Below are 21,910 nucleotides of genomic sequence, written 5' to 3'. Positions count from 1 at the left end.
CTTCTGAATATTTTTGAAAATGCCAATTCAGATGGCACACATCACAATTCAGTTGGTAACAGCCAGATGTTCCTGTAAGGAGTGATGCTCCTTTCTGAATGCTTATTCATTATATATAGTCATTTGACAAAACTTAGGTGTAGTCAGTTGGTTGAACATCACTGTGTTCTTGTTTCTCATAACACAGTCATGTTTTAAGAATGCATTACTATGTTTTCTTTGTTTATGAAATTCTTCTTTTTTGTTCTGAGAAATACACTGTTTACATAAACGTAACTTGCTCAAATGCCTTCCCTGTACTCTGGTTTCAGTTCTCCTTGCAAACAGATATGACCAGAAGGCAGCTGGAGTACGAGGCCAGGCAAATCAGAGCTGCAATGGAAGAACAGCTGGGCACTTGTCAGGATATGGAGAAGCGAGCACAGGTAGAGTTTTTCTCTTCCCATTAGAAGCAAGGGAAAAGGTTTTCCTGCATATTTATTAAATTATTGGTAATTGTATCTTTAAACTGTATGTAAACACAGCACTTAGCCTTTCAAATAAAAAAATAGGAATCAGGACATAGGAAATAATTGCTCAGCAAAGAGTACCCTCATCTGCCTCTTGTGAATAAGCCTTTTTATTCAGCAAATGTAGACCATTCATTCAAGAGAAAATACTTTTTAATGATAATTTCCTTACAATTTACTACCATTTTAGCTTCAGAAAAGCCAGTGTATTTGCAACTGCTTTATTTTGCATCTTTTTGCTGTGTTTCTTCATGCTTGTAAGTTTAGAACAGTCTAGCTACTGTTCTTACATTTCCTTAGCTAGAAAAGATGTATCGGGGTAAAATTTCCAAACAAGGTTTTCAAGTAAAATTTAATTCACATACATATCTGGAATTTGTTTGCTTTCATCTAGAGTTGTTTTGCATTCATGGCGAGGATATGTACATATCTAACCACATGGCACACCCATTTGAAAGTATAAATCAGAATGTAATCATGTGCAAATCATAAATTAAATTATCAGTTCGTTGCTGGTTATAAAAAATAATCCCCCATAGTAGGAAAGCAAGAATTTGAATTATTTCTTACCATTTATTTCTAGACATATTAAATAACCAACTTAGTAAGATTTGGGGGGTTTATAGTGAAACTGACAATAATCAGTAATAATAAAGTGAAATCAGTAATAATAAACTGAAAGTAAAACTCAATAAAAATAAACTGAATTTTCAATACAGTCTTTTTAGGCTCTGTCTCCCTAACTAGGTTGACTCAACACAAAATTTTGCTCTGTGAGAAACATTTCTAATTTAGTTTTACATTTAAATTAAAGCAGCTGTTCTGATTACAAGAGGTAATCAGAATAGCTGCTTTAAACTTTAAAGTGAGTAGTCCAGTAGGACTTTTCAGAAAATTCTTACAATTAAAGTGTTTAGCCAAAGAGATACCCTGCAGCTGTCAGGTTATATGTGGAGGGGTTTGTCTGTGATGATGTTCTGACAGACCCAAGTTCAGTTGCTTGGAGAGTCACTGGCTCTGACCTGGGAGCTGTAGGGCTGCTATCTAGGTTTATCAGCAGTGGTGATGCCCTCCATGGATTCAGCTGTGCAGTTTGTGTCAGCCTGCCCTGAGTGAAGACCCTGCACAGCAGAGCACCTGGGAAAGTTCTGCTGCTGTAAACAGGCTTAAGTCAGAGGAAGATGAATTAAGCTAAATAGGCAGGCTAGGTTGCTGGCAGCATTCTATATGCACTCAGGCAAGGATCAAAAGAAATTATTCAGATACACAACTTGGCTGTAGTTACATCACTATACGGAAATAATCAAGTTGACCCTGAAGTTGTTCCTTCCCTAATTGTTAGTTTTAAATTTGGTGGGGGGAAAAACACTGACAAGATGATTTTAAAACATTTTGTGGGCTTCTGAATTAATGTTTGACATGGGGTTTGTCACAGCTGTTTCACTCTCTCTGTATCTGTGTAGCACTCACATATTTGCAAAAATTACAGTGCCTATTGTGATTATATAAAGATTATTGAATACAAAGTAACTACTTCTGCAAGTGCTTCTTGTGAATTTAACTGGTAATTCCCCTTGGTTTCATTCTGCCAAGGACCAGTGCCAAAAATATGTAGAAGTTCATTGATGTACAAATACATAAGAGAAATTTCTGCATTATTTCACTGTGATGTTTAAATGTGCAAAATTAAACATTAGTATTTGGCAAGGATATTCAGCTTAGTAGTTTTACCATTTTCTTTCTGCTCAGTATTTGCTTTCCACCCAAACTGACTGGTAGCAATACTATGCAAAAGCGCAGGGAAGGGAGGGAACATTTCAGCTACATGAAGGCTAGCATTACAAACATCTCTGAATTAAGAGTGCCAGAGATTATTCTGTGAGAGAGCTGGTAACCTGCAGCTGCCCAAGTCACTGCACTTTCCTGTAGCTGCCATTTCTCATAGGCCTTGAAACAATGGCTTTCTCACCATTTTTGTCTGGCATGATTTGGCTTTGTTTCCTTCTGAAGCAACTTAACTCATATCAACTAACTGTTGATGTCTTCTATGAAGATTGTTCACAAGCTCAGCAGTGTTCAAAGAGATGGATAAGAAGCCTATTGAAAGCTGTTTTGGCTAGTTTATTGACTTATACTAACTTGTAAACTTGTAACTATTCTCTGAAGCTAGTAATTTCACATAGTAGTGCTTACTTGAAAAAAAAAAGGAGAAAAACATTCTTAGCCATGTTTTATTTTTACTGTTCAAATGTTATAGCTGATATATTTAGTAATAAGAAGAAGCAAATTTAATTTCTGTAAGAAATACTTCAATTCTAAGACTGAATTAGTGTTCACATAGAATTTATTTTTTGTTCAAGTCAGAACAAAAAGGATCTATTTTTTTTGAGGTTAAATGTTCTTTAAAATCTTGCATGAAATTACCATTCTTACAAGAATTTATCCCAAGATCTCTAAAAGTTTTCTAAAACAGCAGACCGCTAAAGATACAAGAAAATTTAGATCCTGGAGTTTCACACAGATAAACATTTCAGCACGGTTATATTTATACAGTGGTCTTGTATGTACATCAAGCCATTAATGCATTTTTCTATTATATATGTTTATTTGGGGAAAAAAACCCCAACCAAACAAAAAAGGCAGACAACATTTTTAAAACAAAATGTTGTTCCTTATTTTTACTTTCTGTATAGAGATTATTTTTCTGTTACTGTGGTTGTGGAGGAATTTTATTTTTGTTTTGTTAGACTCCTTATTGGGGCAGTGAAAGCCAAATAATATGTAACTTCAAATGTAAAGTTACTTTATGCAGCAATTTTATGTTAATAAAAGTTGCAAGTAAGTATAACAATAAATGGGAATGTAGTATGAGCAAATAGAAATCAAAGGTGATATTTCTCAAGTAGATTCTAAAGTTAAAAACATTGCTCTTGCTTGTTCATTGTGTATCTCAGACTTTTGCCCATTTGCCATTAGGCTCTATCCCTTTGTGGCAAGAAATGCTTTCATTTTTTTCTGCTTCTACAGTGTTTGGCACAAAATACACTCCTGGTTAGTGGAAATCCCAAGTTTCCCTGCAATAGTAAAAATTAATTAGAAGAATGATCTGATGTTTAAATCTCTGGACGAAAATTGGAAAGGGCGGATAGAATTCCTGTCCTTTTGGAGGACTCAGTAATACTTGGCAAATCATGCAGTATTTAATTGTTTTCATCTGCACAAAATTTTTTTCCTGTGTTTAGGTGCATATATAAATATACAGATTTTCTTAATGCCCTTTATTGGATACATTGCTGGTTACACAGAAAGAAACTCAATTTATGGGAAATTTTGGGGACACCTGCGTCTTTTGAGTGCTTAAAGGGGACCTGTAAGAAACTTTAGCAGGGGACAGTGATAGAAGAAGAGATAATGGCTTTAAATTCATGGAGAGTTGATTCAGATTAGGTACAAGATAGAAATGTTCTATGGTGGGAGTGATGAAACACTGGAAGAGGCTGCCAAGAGGCAGCAGGGGCCCCATCACTGGAAGCATTCAAGGTCAGACAGAGCTTTCAGCGACCTGATTTACTTGAAGATGTTCCTGCCCTTGGTCAGGTGTTTGGAGTAGATGACCTTCCAAGGTCTCTTCCAACCCAGACTATTCTATAATTCAATAAAATTCAAGTCATTCTCAAGGACAATGAGAGACGTACTTTGTCAGTTATGCATCATGTCACCAGTGCATAGATATTTCGAAAAATATTTTTTATCTTTCTAGTACTAAAAAATTTCTTGAACCAGGAGCAAAAAGTGGAATAAATTATCTGTATGCCTCTGTGCTGAAGCTTTTATGTGTTTTCCAGTAATTTGCTTTACAAAATCAAGCCAGATTTATAACTTAAAGTTTTAGCTTTCCTCCTCTACTAAATATTGATGCTTATGGTGCTTTTCCCATAGCTGCTTCTGATGTGTCTTTTAGTAATTCATATTTTGTCGTTACATTTTCTTTTGTATTTCTAAATTTTCTAGACAGCATTGTGTTTCTATTGCATGTGCATCTTTTGGCATTAGCACCTTTTGCAAGTTCATCCTATTTCCATTTTCAGATTATAAATGTGTCAGATAAGATTGGGTATAATGCTGATCTTTGCAGTGTCCACTAGATTGTTTTTCTAGTATAGCCCTTTCTTCAACAATATGTCCATTTTATTAATCTATCCAAGGTACAAAAAAATACTGTTTAATCAGGTCTTCTGCCCACATTTAAAGTCAAATAATGTGAATTTATTAAATTATCAAGCTCATGCACTTACTGTTTCACAGACTGATAATGCATCCTGTGCTTCACTGTACAATTTGTGTGGAGTACATGTATCCTGTTACATTTGGAGTCTTAACATTCCCTTTGCTAACCACTGAATGGTTGCAGTGGGAAATGGGTAGCAATATGCCTGTAAAAGACCGATTCAGAGATGTCTTTAAAATCCCAGATAAACCAGAGAAGCACTATGTAGTTTTTTGGTTTTTTTTACTTAGCCTGTTAAATTATTTGAGATTTGTAGAAGTGGTAAATCTCAGAGAGTGGGCATAAACAAAATTCCCAAATCAGTATAACAACTGGATATAATAGAAATATGTCAGGGTCTCATGCCTTCAAAGACACTCTGCAAATAAAAATATCTTTCAGATCTCTGTAGGGCAAATAAAATTCTGATATTTGAGATAGAAGTGGAATAGTTTGTTAAAGATATGCATAAAATCTCAGTTTCAGAAACAGGAATATTGTGCATGTTAAATGGAACGTTTTTTTAATACCTAAGTGTGTGCTGTATGGTGACATATTACATCCAGTTAAGTATTCAATGTTATTAAAACCCCAAATACTCAGTTTTGAATGCTTGTAATCATTCATTTCATTATGAAGAGTACTTCAACTAATGCATGTAGTACCTGCTGCATGTACCTACTGAAGTAGGTTTGTTTTGTAGTCAGCAGTATTTGCCAAGAACTTTTCATGCTGTCAGTCTGTACAGTAAGTAAAAGCAGTTTTTGAACAAAATCAAACGTGAAAATCCATTCATTTCAGGCAAGGGTGGCCAGAATTCAACAAATAGAGAAGGACATTCTTCGTATACGACAGCTCCTTCAATCACAAGCAGCTGAAGCAGAGGTTAGTGAGCAATAACTTGCCTTTTTTTATTATGGTATGTATATTTTCTCTAAAAAACCCAAAATATTTGAATAAAGTGGAAGGCAGGATTATTCCCATCGGCTGTTGATGTCACAATTAATCAGGTAGTCAATCTCCTTAGACTCTTACTTGCCCTGTTTCTAATGAACTGAGGATGGAATACTTGGATTAGTCCTCATACTACTGTGGAGCTTCAATCAATAATCATATAAGTTAAAAGTTTAGCTTGAAATTTCAGTAAAAATGGCAATGTGCTCCTTATAAAGGCTGAGTACTGGTTTTAAAAATAATTAAACCAGTCAGTTGTACATGGCTTTCTAATTATGAATCTCTGATAAGCGCCTTCATGGTTTGCTTGTCTTTTGAAAGAGATATGTAAAAAAAAGGATGAATAGAGCTTCTTCAGACTTTGTTATAGAAGCGTGGTATATTTTTAGTGTTTAAGTACAGGGTTCTATATTAAGAAATGCAGGTTGTTTCCTGCAAATTACAAAGTCCATAGCAGTAATTGCCATTTGCAAAAACTGCTCTTGTGGAAATTCACTTAGAATGTCAACTCCATTTCTTGTACTGGTAAATTAAATACTGTGTTTGACATGAATATTTTATGACTTGTTTTCACCAAAAATAACTGCAGAAAAAGCTCAGAGCTTCATTTAGATCACTAAAGGATGTATATTTTTCCATTTTGTAAAGTACTGGTTTCATAGTTCCAGGATTTGGGGGGAAATCAATTCTTGTAAGTGATGCAGACTGTGGTGCATGAAATTAAAGTTGCTTGGTCTATTGACATGAGTCAGTCGAGGTGTGTATAGATATTGACGAGATCTCTCTAAGCCTTCTCCTTCTCCAGCTGAACAGTCTCAGTTCTCTCAGCCTCTCTTTGTTTGAGAAATGCTCGACCCTTAAGGACTGCTGTAGCCTGCCCAGGTTTTGTTTCAGTGAATCCACTGTAAATCCAGCTTTATTGTGCTGGGCAGGCCTGAACAAGACTTTGGATGGTGAGTGGAGAGGAAGGGCCATCTCCCTGGCCCTGCTAGCAGTATCCCCTCACTGCAGCACAGAACACTGTTGGACTTTTTGCCACTATGCCTTTGAAAGGATAGCCCACCAGGACCTCCAGGTGCTTCCCAGCTGTGCTGGTTCCAGCCTGTGCTGGTTCCAGGGGTTGTTCCCTCACAGGTGCAGGACTTTACACTCCCTTTCTTGAACAGCTTGAGCTTCCCTTCAGTCCATTCCTCCCTCCCATCCAGGTCCTTCTGGGAGTCAGCTGAACCCTGTGCTGTATCAGCTTCTCCAACCTGGGGAGAGTGCACTGTGTCCCAGCATGCAGCTGTTGGACAATATAATATTGTCTCAGTATTAACTCTGGCTTGCCTCCAGCTGTACTTCGTGCTACTGATTGCAATCTCCTGATTCCCAGCTATTTCAGCAGTTTTCAGTCCACATCCCTATGCCCCCACCTCCTGCTTGCTCCCCAAGCAGTTGTGCAGGGATGTGCTGGGGAGCAGCTCCCGGCTGTGCCCATTGCCCAGCACAGGCTTGGAGCTTTCCCAGCAAGGCAGCTCTGCTTCCCCTTGTTCTTCCTTGCATGCCTATGCCCAAGGACGTTCCTCTTACCTCAGCTGTGTGCATTGCCTGTGTTCCTACCAGCCAGGGCTCCTGCCTTGCCAGCCCTACCCTCTGTCCCCTGTCATTTCTGGTGAAAACCTCTCCCTGCCTGGTTGACCAGGCTCTCAACAGATACTTTTGCCCCTTATAGTCAGATAGATCCTGTCCCCAGAGTGTTTATCTTTTACTCTGGTAAAAAAATAAAAAACAAAACAAAACAGTATTTTGAACTTACTTGAGCTTGTGGATTCAGCATTGAGGTGAAACTACAGAAAAAAGGTTTTGTCTTAGTTTTTCACTCCTTCCCCCAAATTATTTGTCTGCCTCATACACTGAAGGTCTGATATACTGAAATTTTTGTATGATGTGTCTTATCTGGAAAATGTTTGGGTATCTGGTTTCATAGTTAGATGTTTTAGGACAGAGTTACCAGGGTGCCAGTGGTGGTAAAGGAGGCAGTCACTACAAACACCCTAATATTTTATAGTGTGTTTTAATCATTTCCAAGTGATGACCATCTCCTACAGAGAACAGCTAGATCTGATTCTGAAATTGTCTGGTGGTGCAGACGGACTGCAAAGTCCATATAACTGAAAAAAAAATCCGTGAGACTTTGTTTATATTTTTATCCTGTGCCTGATTCTGTTACTGAAGAAGTATATTTCTTTCAAGAAGTAGTCTATGCAGCAGTGAGAAAATACTGGAAAACACTTTCAACCATAGCACAATAGTGTTTGATTCCTATATTTGTGGTTAATGCTTAGTTTTGTACCATACACTGCTTGGTACAAACCCCAGAGATTAGCACAGCCTTGTGTTAACTCCCTACATCTGTGACTAAGTTGTGTTCCAACTATTGCTTCCTTATTTACTTATATCAGTAGTTAATATGTACTAGCTGATATCTTAATTTTGAGAACAAAAATTGTGTGTGACAGCAAAGAATGATAAGAGAAGTAAGTACATTATGGCCTGATCACATATTTGAGATATTCTCAAGGAGAAAAGATTGATCAGAAGATCTGAACCGTATCAAGATAAGCCCATGGAAATAATTAGCACATATGCATGTATTCAGGAAACGTGATGAATATGTATTTGTTTCAGGAATATAGCCTGGTGTGTTGGTCTGTTACTGAGCATGCTTTGAGGAGAATTCCCCATGCATTCAGCACTGGTGATAAAGAAATGTTGGCTTTCTAATCTGGTAATTTGGTTGGAGAGTTTATTTTCTGGTTTTCTGTGCCAATAACCAAACTGAATGTGCTCCTTAAGTTATAAAGATCTGGTAACAGCAGTAATAAATATCACAGCTTGTCTGCTGATACAGGAGGCCCTGTGGTGATGCCAGTCACTGTGGAATCCAAGTGCAATATATTTTGAAGAGTAAGACCAAATATAACACTGCAAAATAAAATCAGCTTTTGGAAATCAATAAGCAGAGAAAATTCTCACACACATTTTGTCACATTTTTAAGGTTTGGCAAATTGCTAGGTCTTGTGAATGATTCTAGAAAAAATTGAAGTAGTTTACCTTCAAGTGGTGGTATCTTCATCCACTGTAGGGTTAGACTTGTCCAAAAAGAATTTTTGGCTCTTGGGTACAATATGAAATTATTTAAAAGGAAAAATGAAATTTTTGGCAGTAGTGGTACAGGCCATTCTTTCATAATATCTGTAACTTGAAATATGTGAAGTATTTCCATGAGGCAGAGTTTCTGTATGTAAAATGTAAAGGATTTTTTCTTCCTGAGATTACGCTCAGCAGGTTTTAAGCTGTGATGGACAGGAACGTTCTCAAGGATTTGACTCATGAGACTTTCTTTGTCTTCAGATCAACTGTAACAAAATTATTTATTACAGTTTCTTGGTTTATTTGTTGCATTTTCCATTTTCTGATATATGTGTTACCTATACATGTATGTATATTGCATTTAATATGGAATGATGGCGATTCCTAATGAAGTGTCTGCTTTGGCAGCTCACATTGACAAAATATTAGGTAAAATTATTTGTAATTGGCTTTCTTAGCAGAAATAATCAATGTCTCCTATGCTAGCTAGAGTTTATAATTTTCTACTAATAAATACATGGAAATTAATAATTGATAATTATAGTTCTTGCTGACTTCAGAAGCACATAGAAAATTGTGGCAAATGTGATGGAGGGAGCAGCTCCATATCCCTGTAATCAGCACACACAGTCTCCCACAATTTTGCTGCAACAGCAAACAAGTGAACTCTGTCAAACTGATTTTCATGATCTGATGCCAAAATTCAGCAGCGACAGGTTACAAACCCAGCTTAGGCCTCCTCAAAAGTCATGCCTCAAAACAGGTGGTGCAGTTTAACCCTGGGGACCTGAGTGCCATTCTCCAGCAGCTGTGCCTCACATTGGGCTTACAGAGCCTGCTGCTGTTCACATGCTCTGGTTCTTTGCTGATGTGGTTGGTATCTTCTGCATTGTCTTCCACAGGGCCTGTGTTTGGTGTTGAAAGGCACCATGAAGAGGGGACATACTTTCAGTGGTTATATTGCCTTTCTAACCATTAATCTGCAGTCTGACAGATAAATACTAATTTATTTACAGTAATACTGTACCTATTCAAAAATATATTTACATTACCCATGTGAATGGATATGTGCTATTTTCATACATAATAAATAAGTATGTTTAATCATACAATAGATATTTTTATAAATACTCATTGTTTAACTAATAACCTGCTTTCTGCTGCCTGTGTTGTTATTAACTCCTTTGTGTCAGTCTGCATGAAGAGGACAGCTCACTTCAAATGACTTCAGTGGCTGAAGTGGTAGGGAGTCTTCACTGAGAGCTTGCAGATTGGTTGTTCAAGTCCAGCTGATAACTCATGTGACAGTAATGGGTTTGCATGTTGCAAGCACGTTCTGCATTTCAAATTAGATAAGCCCTGCTAGTAACTGTTAAAAACTGCCTTGCAAATTAATTGGTGTGTTGAGTTGACTGCTTTTTGTATTGGCATATTCTTGAGAGTGCTTAGGGGAAATGGGAAAGCATCTCATTCATAAATAGCATGTAGCAAACAAATGTATGTGAATAGTAGTAGAGAGTGTTAAAGGAGAGCAAAAACTTTTCTTGTCAAGGAATGAAATATCTGTGTGTGTCAGTGCTCTGAATGCAGCACAGCTATTTAATAAATACACCCCATTTTCACCACCCTGCCCCAACCCCAGGAAAAGGGGCTTCTTGGAAGAGGAGTATTATTCCCTCTCAGGTGACCCAGTGAGTCAGAGCCCTGCTGAAGAGCTGTTCAGATTTTCACCTCTAGTCATGTTCAGTACTGCTTCCTTTGTGGGATTCAAAAAGTCATTTAGTGACTGGAAAATTCTGCCTTGAATTACACTGGAGACTTAGATGTCGATTTTGTGAAACTCATAGTTATACTTTATTCAAGATTGAATGTGTTGTGAGACAGGAATTCAGCATTATAGTGAATTCACCTTAATGTACAGTAAGGTCTGACCTTGACTGAGTGCCCCATTCTTGTACTGGGAACCAAAGTTTCTTCAGTTACTGTATAAACATAAATAGTAGTTTCATTTCCTACACAGTGACAGAGAGGGTGAAAAATTAGAGATCAGATTTAAAAAGTAGTAACTGTGTGTCCTAGAATACTTTGAGATTTGCTTCGTGGCTTACTCATTTTCCATAAGTGAAGATATAATGTCAAGGAATTCGTTAGCTATAGTTGTTTCCAATTTTCTCGTATTCTATTTTAGATTTTTCTTGATTTTACATATTACTATTATTAGTTTGTGTAATATTTTGACATACCTTTTTCCTTTAGTTAAATTATATTTACAGTTTTAAGTTTACCCCTAAGTTACCACTTCCTGTGCTCATTACTGGTTTCTGAAATTCTGCTCAATGTTAACATTGACAGAGACTCTTCTGTCTTAGATGAACAAAACAGAGTTATTTATGCCAGTGATACTGTATTAATTTATTCACTGAGAGTATTCAGAGATGTTTCAGGGTCTGTACATTGAAGAGAGGTATTGCTAAAAGTCAGAGATAAATATCATTAAAGCAAGTTGAGGCAGATTTTGCTATGCTAGCTCTGCAGCTCAAGAACTTTGCAGAGCCACATAAAAACTGCACGACATACACCATGTGTGGCTAAACAAATTAATTAAGATTGTGTTGTCTGTTAGGTAGTAGCCTCTCAGTCTGTGAAATGAAGCTTGGTAGCAAAAATAATACTTAGAAAATAATCTTGCTTTCAGCTCCGGACTTCAGCCATTTCCATGGATTATTCATGTCTTTCTGAAAATCTGAAATGTTTTAAACACATTAATAGATGACGTTTGATACTTCATATATTCCATAACTGCTCATTTAAATGCCTGTCAGTGGCAGGGAGACTAATTCAATTTTTACATAGATGTATAAAAATCCGTTTTCCTAAAGGAACTGAAACCTGCCTGTATCAGCCTGTCACATCAGTTAAATTTATTTTGACAAAATTTTAGATGGATCAGTATCAGGCTGTATAAATTTCTTTTCTGTCAAAGAGGTAATTCTTGCACTGTTTGTCCTTGACATTTAGAAGGATTCTTATAGTAAAGACAGATATCCTTCTGTTCAAGCAGAAATTATGCATTATTGAACGTGAATCTCAATTGAACAGTGCTGACCGTGGTCCCCAGTAAAAAAAGCAGAGATCACGTGGCCAAGCAGAGCAGACAGTTGTTTGCTCCAATTCTGTTACATTTCTGATAGGGATGTGAGCACAGCTGGTGGAAAATGGTGCTGCTGTGTGTCACAGTGGATCCTTTGTCTTGCAGGGCTGTAATCCTCAGAGGAAATGCTTCTCTTTCATCTCGCAGTTTTTTGAAGGCACTCAGTCTCGGCTGTTAATTTTTGAGGCTCAGGGTTATGAAATGCAAAGTACTGCTCAGTGGCTTCCTGAAGATGCAGTATTGATGCGCTCACAGCCAAGAAAGCTTTGAATGGTAAAATGTACCTCATTTCTGTTTGTAATTTCATAAACTCTTGTATTAACAGAGAGCACCTCAAAGCAAGCATGAGGCAGGTTCCCATGATACAGAGAGGCAGAATGAAGGTCAAGTAGCAGCAGAAATCAACGTGGCAACCAGCAGTACTGGTCAGGTAAATAGAGTATTTTGCTTGCTTTAATATAATTAAATATTTAAAGCATATGGAGCTTACGTGTTGGTTACTGTGTTTGCATGCCTACTCGTTAAAAAAAAAATAATTATTTTCTTATTTCCATCTATATCTGGGAAATTTCTTGTATTTACTGGAAGGAAGTGTTTTAATGAAGGGAAGTATAAATATTCAATTATGCAGGGAGCATTTTTCTTTTGTTTAAATGATTAATGAGCCTAATGGTGTGAAAGAGATAGCAAGATTGACTACAGAAAATGTATTTCATTGTAGGTGAGTTATAATATAAGAAGCGTTAGCAAACTATGGAAAATAGTTCAAATTTTCATTTTAGAAATTGCCACTAAGATACTGGTGATTTTTTAAAAAAAAGAAGTAAATGACAGGTTTATTATTAATGTTTCTTTAATACTGTATTATCTAAAGCTTTGAAACTGAATGTATCAATGAAGTAATCTGAAAGTTGGCTGAGGGGTTATTTAAATGCTTCTAAATAATGTTTCATTGCTGTTCCTCCTTTTGTTACTGAAATACAGCAGTGGAATATTTTGAGGTATACATTAAATTCTTTACTTGTCTTTTAAAACCAATATTTATCAACATTTATTACTTCTCTCTTTGGCTAAAAATACTTCTATTTATTTACCATTATTATTTCCTTCATGATTTCTAACTGTAGCTTAGACATTCCCACTAGTAATTTGTGTTTTTAAAACTTCACACTACAGATTCAATAGCTGAATTCATATACAGGATATTTTTGTTACTCCAGGGAAGTAGAATTATTAAAATATTTCCAAAAGTGTCTTGTAGATGTATCAGAAAGAATTGTGGTTTGGCTGGAATATTTCACTTGATTAAACACTAAGCACAACCCATAATTTTGCTTTTGAAGTACATTTGATCACCATTAGGAATTAAATTCTATCGTCCATATTTTATTGAGGTTCTGACTCTTAATTCTTATGACAGCTTTATTGTTTGGGAAGAAAATAGTTCACTCCTGCTTTGGGGCTGAAAGCATAATGTATTTAAATAATTGATGCATTGTTGCTTTATCATCCATCTTCAGAGAATGAATTAGGAGTTTTTCATGGACAATATATTTTGCAGAGAAGGAAGGAAGAAGGGATTGCCATGTCTTGGCAGACTTATACAAATGGAAGATCCATTCATAATTCAGTTGACGCCTTAACGTTGAGGATTTGTGCAGTTTTGACCTTTGCCTTGTAAAAATGTATGAAAATGGATATTCCTTCCTCCTGGTGGGGGATAGAGCCAGGGCACTGTATCTGTGTTAAAACAGCCATCTGGGGATTATTTGCTTTCAGTTCAAGTCCAGACAGAGGAGGTTTAATGGATTGGACATAACATTTCTGATAAACCAGCTCAGTATACTTAGAGCAATTACCATTCAGTGGAGTGGGAAAAAAAATAGTTTTCACTAAATTATTTGGTTCTAATTGGTTTTGTAGTCAGTGTTAATTGAATCCAAGATCTTTCACTATTCAAGTGTGTCCTTTTCAGTACCATCTTTCAGCTGTCTTTTCTTTTCCATTGCACTCACTGTTCTCCCACTGAAAATTTTGTTCATAGCCTCATTTTGCAAGTTCTATAAAGGAATTAGTTGAAATTGTCCATCTTGTTAAGAAAATATGTCACAAAACAGGGAAAATTACTCAGCTGGCATGGTAAATAGCAGGGTAAAACAATGAGTGAAGGACAGTGAAGTATAAAAGGTGGAAAAGAGATGAAGTAGACAGAAAAAGATTTTGAAGGAGGAAGTTCTACACAGGAAGGGTACACATAACCTTTCCTTGTCATTTCCCATTTTTTTGGATGAATGGCTGCTCACCTGACACCAGTTTCTTGGCATTAGTCTTTACAAGCCAGTGAGAAATGTAGTTACACTTCAGCTGAACATCCTGGCATCCCTCAGGTAGCAGAGCCACATGATGGCTCTGAAGGAATTGGTTACCCGAACTGAAGTTAATACAGTTAGGGGGAAACTATCGTAAAATTTTGCTATTTCCATCTACACCATGGTAAACTTTAATAGATAGTGCCCTAGACTTACATCATTTTTACCTTCTTGGATGAAACAATCACACTGAGCTTAGTAATAGATCATTTTGATATGTACATTATGTTGGACCTGTAATCCTCTGAATGTAGTTTGAGGAAATATGAAGGGATTGCAAGGTGTAAAAATTTGGGAATTCATTCCCATATTCCTAGCACTGAACATTATTTTTGTGAATAATGGAGAAAATACAGTGTGATTTTCTTCCTAAGCTTTTAGATTTTGATTTTTTCCCTGTAGTCAATAGAGAAAATAAGGGTTTGTTTACAAAGGAAATACAGATTGGAATAAATGGTGCTAATATAAATAATTTCAATTACACTCCTGAAGCATAAAATGTTCTTCTGGAACATGTATCACATTTTCTGGATCCAAATGCGAGAGTGAAATGAGTATTATAATGTTAATGTGTTTAAATATTCCAGTGTAGATTCTATTCTGTCTATACAAACACTTCATTAAGTTACACCTACCTTATACTTACATTTTCTTTCAACTTCACATTTAAGATGTTGAACTGCATGAACTGCAAAATTCCTCTTTCTTTATGGAAAACATAGAAGAAACAGACATTATTTCAAAGTGTCTTCCATGGAGTTTTCTTCAGTATGCTACCTATTTTTACTGGGAAAAAAACTATATCCATTGATCTAGATAGTTTGAAAACATTTTTCAAATTAGGGTAATATTCCATTAACAGATTTTAGCTTTTTTGAGGATCAAAGGAAAACTGGTGACTACCTCAGGAAAACAGCTATTGATACTAAAAACGTTCTCTAAACAAATATTAATGTCCCAAAGCAAATGGGAAGGGAGTGACATAGCAAGGGAAATTTCACAGATAGAAAGAAAACAACACCAAATAAAAAAAAGTAAAGAATATGAGTGGATAAAAAGTGGCAGAAAAATGAAAAATGTAAATACATTAAATTAACTAAAAGAAGACAGATGCTAATAATTGAGTCTTGCTAATACAAGTAGGAGCACACCTAGATTCTAGGAAAATTATGTCAAGTTGTGTCAGCGATGTTTTATAGTTTTCACTAAAAAAACCTATGCAACCACTTATAATTTGCTTTTGAAATGGACAGATTCAAGCAGAGTTATTCATTAGTCTTTCTTACTGGTGGGTTCTTGAATGCCTATTCAAATGCATTACGAAATCTGACATAAAAGTTGAGGTTGTTTTTTTCACTCTGTCAAAATTATTGTTCAGTTTGTTCCAAAATCCAGTTCTTCTTGGTGCAAATAGTAACTATATATCCAGTCAGTTGAAAATACAGTTCTATTGAGATTGAATCTCAGGAAAAGGGGTTAATAAAACCAGGTTTAGCAGTGACCTCTATGTTGTGTCAAGGCAGAGAGGAGCGAACAGAAACAGGTTGGCAGTTCATTGCTGTCAGCAAAACTGCATCATCCAGTGCTGAAACTCAATTAGCCAATGTTGTTCTTTCCCTCAGACTTTGTTTTATATGAGTTGTTGTTTAAATCTGTAGGGTTCTGCTGCTCGAGTGGACCATGAGACAGCCAGTGTTATGAGCTCTAGTAGTAACTATTCTGTTCCTCGAAGACTGACAAGTCATCTGGGTACCAAGGTAACCGAAGATTACAAACCACAGGTCGCTAATGCTACATTTTTACTAATACAATAACCTCATTGTTTCTGCCAGTAGTACTAATATTATCTGAACCATCTTGTCCATACATAGTAATTTTTATTAAGTTAAAATTTTAGGATATTTTTTCAACTTTGAAAATATATGCACAGAAATAGTGGGGGTTTTTTTAACTTGTTAATGATGATGTTACAATAAGGAACAAGCAATTCCTAGAAGTTACTGGAATATCTAAAGATCTTGTGATGTTGCTTTATAGTCAGTGATGAAAATTAACCTTTTTAAGAGCGCTTCTTTGAATACTTTTGCAGAATCTAAATCCACAAAACAGACACAGTTGCCAAGAAATTAAATAGACAAAAAAATTATATAAGCCTTTCACAGCATCTTCCGATGGAAGACTGCCCTCAAAAATACATATGCAGCAGAAGAAGAGAAGGGAAGAAAAAGGCAAATTCATGAGCCACTGGATCTCATACTGCCTCTGGAATCAGCAGCAGTATGAATACTGTGGGTGCTGTGCTGAGCACAGTCCTCTGGGAAGCTGGATCTATTGATTTTGCATAGTGTTAATGATTTCAGGCCTTAAAACAGTGTTACGATGTTGTCATTTCAGTCCCACGCTGTATGCACATCCTAAATATAGGTGACATCAGCTGTCTGTCTGCCAGTTTTCATTGCAAACTGTAGAACTCTGTAAAGTTACAAACAGCAGGAAAAGTGCCTGAGGGCATTGAGTGTGGAAGGATGCAGAAAAAGACACAGATTGAACTGAGTATGCTGTGGGGTAGGAAATTATTCATATTAATGGCCAAAAAGGGAAAATGGTAGAGATTCTAAATGGAGGAGTGCATTTACTGGCACAGTGAGTCTGTGGACAGTGTGTTTAAACAAGAGAAACAAATAGATTTTTTTGTTTATTTTTCCTGTAGTACATGAGCTGCAATTTGGAGGCCTGATCTCATGGCTTCTTCAGCTTTATTCTCTGGCAAAAACTTCACTTTCCAAATCCAACTAACACTGGACACTAACACTAATTAGCTGTCAGTTGAAACTTCTGCAAAGAGATACACATAAAGCCAATTAAATTCACTCTCCTTTTAGAATCAAAGAGTTTGTTTAAATGCTAGATTTGGAGTTTTCCAGACCAGGGAGACAGGATCTCCAACCTGGGATTCTAGACTGTCGTAGAAGTGGCTCCTATTTCAATGGGTTTTGCCATGTGACCTTATAGTTTCACACACTCTAAGATTTGTATTGCCTCAGCAATCCTGTAGTGTTTAGAGAAGTCTATGTTACCAGACTCACTATTTAGTCTGCCTGCTGCCGTTCACTTTTTTAAAAATTCAGTATGTATATTAATCTTCAGGCACAATGGAATTGTCACTGAAGACACCAAATAAAATCATTCATTGATATGGTAACCAGTGCAAATATCTAATTATTAGTAGGAAAATTTGTCTAATGGTCCAAAGTCTTATTTCTTCCTTAATTACTGTAGTCTAGAGAAAAACACACGCTTCTACTTCATAATTCCCTTTGATAGTTTCTTTATGTCATGCTTTGACTTTGAATGTTCCTGTTTATCTTGGCTTTAGGAGTTTGGAGTTTTTAGATAGTATCTATAATCATCCTCTACATCCTGTTATTCTGCTAAAAGTTGACTGGAAGAATCAAATGCATTTGTAGATTGAAAGCTGTTACTGAAGAGTGGGAGTACAAACCAAATAGTGTCTTGACCACAATATTATACAAAAACCAAAGAAAACACTTAAAAATTGCTGTATTTAATAAAAAAATATTGGGTTACTCAAAGTTAAGTGGGTAATGTTGGGTTTTCATGGTGTGAGTTAATTTTACAAACACTCAGTATTTAATACATACTAAATAAGCATGTTTGCTTTATTGTTCTTACCCCTGTAAACTTGAAAAAGTATTAATTTAACTCTTTAGTTTTGCATTTGCTCTAAATAATTTGGTCCATATAAAAGTCAGACATAATAACAAAAAATTATCAGTTAATTTGAGGTATTTTAAAGGAAAAGTTTAAAATACGTGGATATCAGGTTTTTTTCAGCTTGATGTAGACTATAAATAAAGTGTCATTAATTCACATGGACCATAGCTTTTTAAAGACAGACTTAATTTTGAAGGTATTTGGTTTCCAAAAATGAAACACTTTCATTATATGTTTGTTAAATCTTTTTGTACAATGGATATCTGGAAGTCTTTGTTACTGGTTTTGTATATTAATGGAGTTACAGACACTTCCAGCCATTTAACCACTAAGTGGAATTTGTTAAGATTATGAATGCTGAAGTAGTAATAGTATTTAATTACTTTTAAATAGCACAGGTTTTTTTACCATAAAATAAGAGTGGTTTTTGCTCATTTGTACAATTCTAATTTCGTTTCAATTTGATGTGTGTTTTTAAAACGTAACTGTATTTTTAAAATCATTTGACCTGCAGGTGGAAATGGTGTATTCATTGTTATCAATGCTTGGTACTCATGATAAAGATGACATGTCAAGAACATTGCTAGCAATGTCTAGCTCCCAGGACAGCTGCATAGCCATGCGTCAGTCTGGATGTCTTCCTCTCCTCATCCAGCTATTACATGGCAACGATAAGGACTCTGTGTTGTTAGGAAACTCCCGTGGTAGTAAAGAGGCCCGTGCCAGAGCCAGCGCAGCACTGCACAACATCATTCACTCCCAGCCCGATGATAAGCGAGGCAGACGGGAAATCCGTGTGCTCCATCTCTTGGAGCAGATCCGTGCTTACTGTGAAACGTGTTGGGAATGGCAGGAGGCACATGAACAAGGCATGGACCAAGACAAAAACCCAAGTAGGTTCTGCAAGCCATATAAAAACATTTTGAGGATATATTGAAAAGAGTAAATTTACAGAAAGTACAACTTTAATCTGACTTCTTGTTGAATGTATGCAAGTTTTCTTATATACACATATGTGTGTGGTTTCTTCTTTATTAAAGTTCAGTTACTGTTTGTGTCACAGATATGGTACCCTACTTACAAGCTTCTTATTTAAATCTTAGACTTTGGTGTGCTTTCCAGATAGTAATTCTAGTGGTTTATATTTGTAATTTGTAAAATAATATTGAATATGTACTCATTCAGTTTTTACATTTTTATGGATAAACAATCCCAAATTGCTTTTTATGCAGATGTTTAGGAGATAGCACATTCCTTCTGGGAGAGGGGCAGAGAGTACAAATTTAAAAATCTCCATCTATCAAAATGAACCACTATTTATAATGTTGTATGTGAGTAATGTAAATTAATAGGATTTTTCTCAGGGAACAGTTAAAAAAATAGGTAACTTTAGAGTTACCTTAGTTGCTTCTCTGAATTGAGGGCATCCCATGAGTGCAGCCTGTAGGCATCCATGGCAGGTGTGTGACTGAAATCAGGGCTGCCTTGTGCCTGGGGCAGTTCAGCAGGAGTGGGCTCTGCACAAGCTGTATCAGTACCATTTCTGCATTATCCAGAACCTAGCTCACAAAAGTATGAACTTTAAAACTTCTAGGTTATGAAGCAAAGGGTCTAATTAACCATTCATAAGGATATACCGCCCAAAGAAACAGAATATTATTTAGTGCCACCAGAATATTTGATCATATTGATTTGTTTCACAAAGATTATTAATTTCTAAGAGTAATAAGGTAGTATTTTTGCACTGCAGGCTGTGTTTCTAATTCAGCACATTCAGGATTCTCCCTAATTTGTTTTAAAGCATCTAATATATTTACAGTACACTTTCTTTAGTAATAATCTTAACTAATTGTCTGTTCATGGATTGCTGGGAAGATACAAACCTGACCAAAACTGCAGCTGATTTGTTTTTGAGATGAGATTTGCTCTGGAAAACTAATGATCCAGACAAAATCACCTAGGAGGTACTAATTGTTACCTGTTTCTGGATCAGTGCCTGCTCCAGTGGATCATCAGATTTGCCCTGCAGTGTGTGTTTTGATGAAACTTTCATTTGATGAAGAACACAGACATGCAATGAATGAGCTTGGTAAGATCAGACTTCAGAAGCTTGCTAGAAACCATGGCACTCCTTGTGCATGTCACTGCATATATGGCTTTTTTTTACTAACAGTTTAAGCTATTAACAACAATTCATTTGTGTCAGTAGTTGCCCCCTAAGTGCTGAAAACAGTTGAAATTAACCACACCATTTCCCAGTGGATAAATTATTATGCCAGTTACTGTTTTTTCTGTCATGAATTGTGAGTTTTGGAAGAGTAGTATTATTGTGGGAATATTTGCAATTTTACAGGTATTGGACTTAAAATGGAGACTATTTCCTGGGATGGGTGATTTTCTGGTTGGTGTTTTAGTGGGTTTTCTTCATCCTGCATTTGTTCTTGTCTGACAGCCTGAATTTTTTTTAGTCCATGTTCAGTAAATTTCATGCATGCAATTTTAGCAATTCGTATATTTTTCTGAGCATTGTGGGTTTCAGATATTTGAGGTTTGTTCTGTACATAAAGATGGAGTTTGTTCCTTCTTATATATGTCTTGCACTTAAAATACTGGAGTACAGATTTTTTATTTATTTTTTTTTCTTACCTGAATGTCTTTGAAGGCGGTTTGCAGGCCATTGCTGAACTGTTGCAAGTGGATTGTGAAATGTATGGACTCACAAATGATCACTATAGTGTTACCCTAAGGAGGTATGCTGGCATGGCTCTGACAAACCTGACTTTTGGAGATGTAGCAAACAAGGTGAGAGAAGAACTGTAAACTTGCAGTAATTTCAGTTCATAGGTGTTTGAATTACAACTCTCAACGCAGGTGATTAAAATCTCCAGGATAGGATATTGACCTCAAACTCAAGGCAGGAGTTCCAAATATCTCTCTCATTCCATCTTGTTGCTGATAGAGAGCTCTGCAACCAGAATGTTGCGTCATACAAGTATGGTATTGGTTCTCAAATCAATTTTGTCACTGAAAGCAAGGATTTTATCTATTGGCCTGATTTTTCAGTGAGAACTAAGTTAGTATGGTATACAGTGATTTTATAGTAACTGATTCTTTCTGAGAATGTTGAACTAAAATTCATAATTGGGTCAAGTTTTCTGAAGTTTTCAGTTATTTAACAATACTGCTAGTGTCTAATGAAATTTTTTCAAACCTCTTCAGGCTAGAGCTTGCTTTTAAATATCTGGATCATATCTGGATCAAACTGGGCACTAGTTCAATCATTATAAGAGAAAATTGTTTTCCGTAATTTCTGACAAGGACATTTCTTTCAGTAGCTAGAAACTTCCAATATTTTCCAATATTTCCAATTGCCCCAAAGTTTGCCAGCCTGTGTATCTTAAAATAACTCCAAACTGAAGACTTACCTTTCTGCCCTAGATGGAAGACATTTCAGCAGTAAATGAAAATAGTAGACTTCAGAGAACTCAGGATTTTTTCTCTCACTAGGCAGTAGGTAACAACACATTGCTGGCTCACAGGGGTTTTTATCTGGTGCAAAGGAAAGCTTTCTAAGGTAGTAAATGTTCAGATCATGTCCTAGAGCTGCTGTAAAAAATACAAAATTTTAGCACAATTTTACCACTTACGTATTGAAACTGATAGCTATGCTGAAATTTTTAATAGTTGTAAACCAAGTATTGTTGAAAACATATTTTCTAAGTTTCCATTAAACTTACATATGATTTGCTTAAAATATCAAAACATGGTGCAGAAGCAGCTATCTAACCT

General features: G+C 36.1%; 1 protein-coding gene across 3 annotated transcripts in view; it reads left to right on the top strand.

Annotated features, from left to right (window-relative positions):
- APC (APC regulator of WNT signaling pathway) overlaps positions 1-21,910 on the top strand; it is a 103,312-nt gene that overhangs the window by 65,308 nt on the left and 16,094 nt on the right. The window contains exons 5-11 of one of the 3 annotated variants that reach the window (XM_058864712.1): positions 312-425; positions 5,578-5,661; positions 12,343-12,447; positions 16,045-16,167; positions 18,636-19,014; positions 20,115-20,210; positions 20,784-20,923. In XM_058864712.1, coding sequence (XP_058720695.1) covers positions 312-425; positions 5,578-5,661; positions 12,343-12,447; positions 16,045-16,167; positions 18,636-19,014; positions 20,115-20,210; positions 20,784-20,923 — 1,041 coding nt within the window. The remainder of the gene's footprint in view (positions 1-311; positions 426-5,577; positions 5,662-12,342; positions 12,448-16,044; positions 16,168-18,635; positions 19,015-20,114; positions 20,211-20,783; positions 20,924-21,910) is intronic. The other 2 variants (XM_058864710.1, XM_058864711.1) reach the window with 2 other exon arrangements.

Source organism: Poecile atricapillus, chromosome Z (assembly GCF_030490865.1).
Source record: "Poecile atricapillus isolate bPoeAtr1 chromosome Z, bPoeAtr1.hap1, whole genome shotgun sequence".
Lineage (NCBI taxonomy): Eukaryota > Metazoa > Chordata > Aves > Passeriformes > Paridae > Poecile > Poecile atricapillus.
This window is presented reverse-complemented; position numbering and strand designations above follow the sequence as displayed.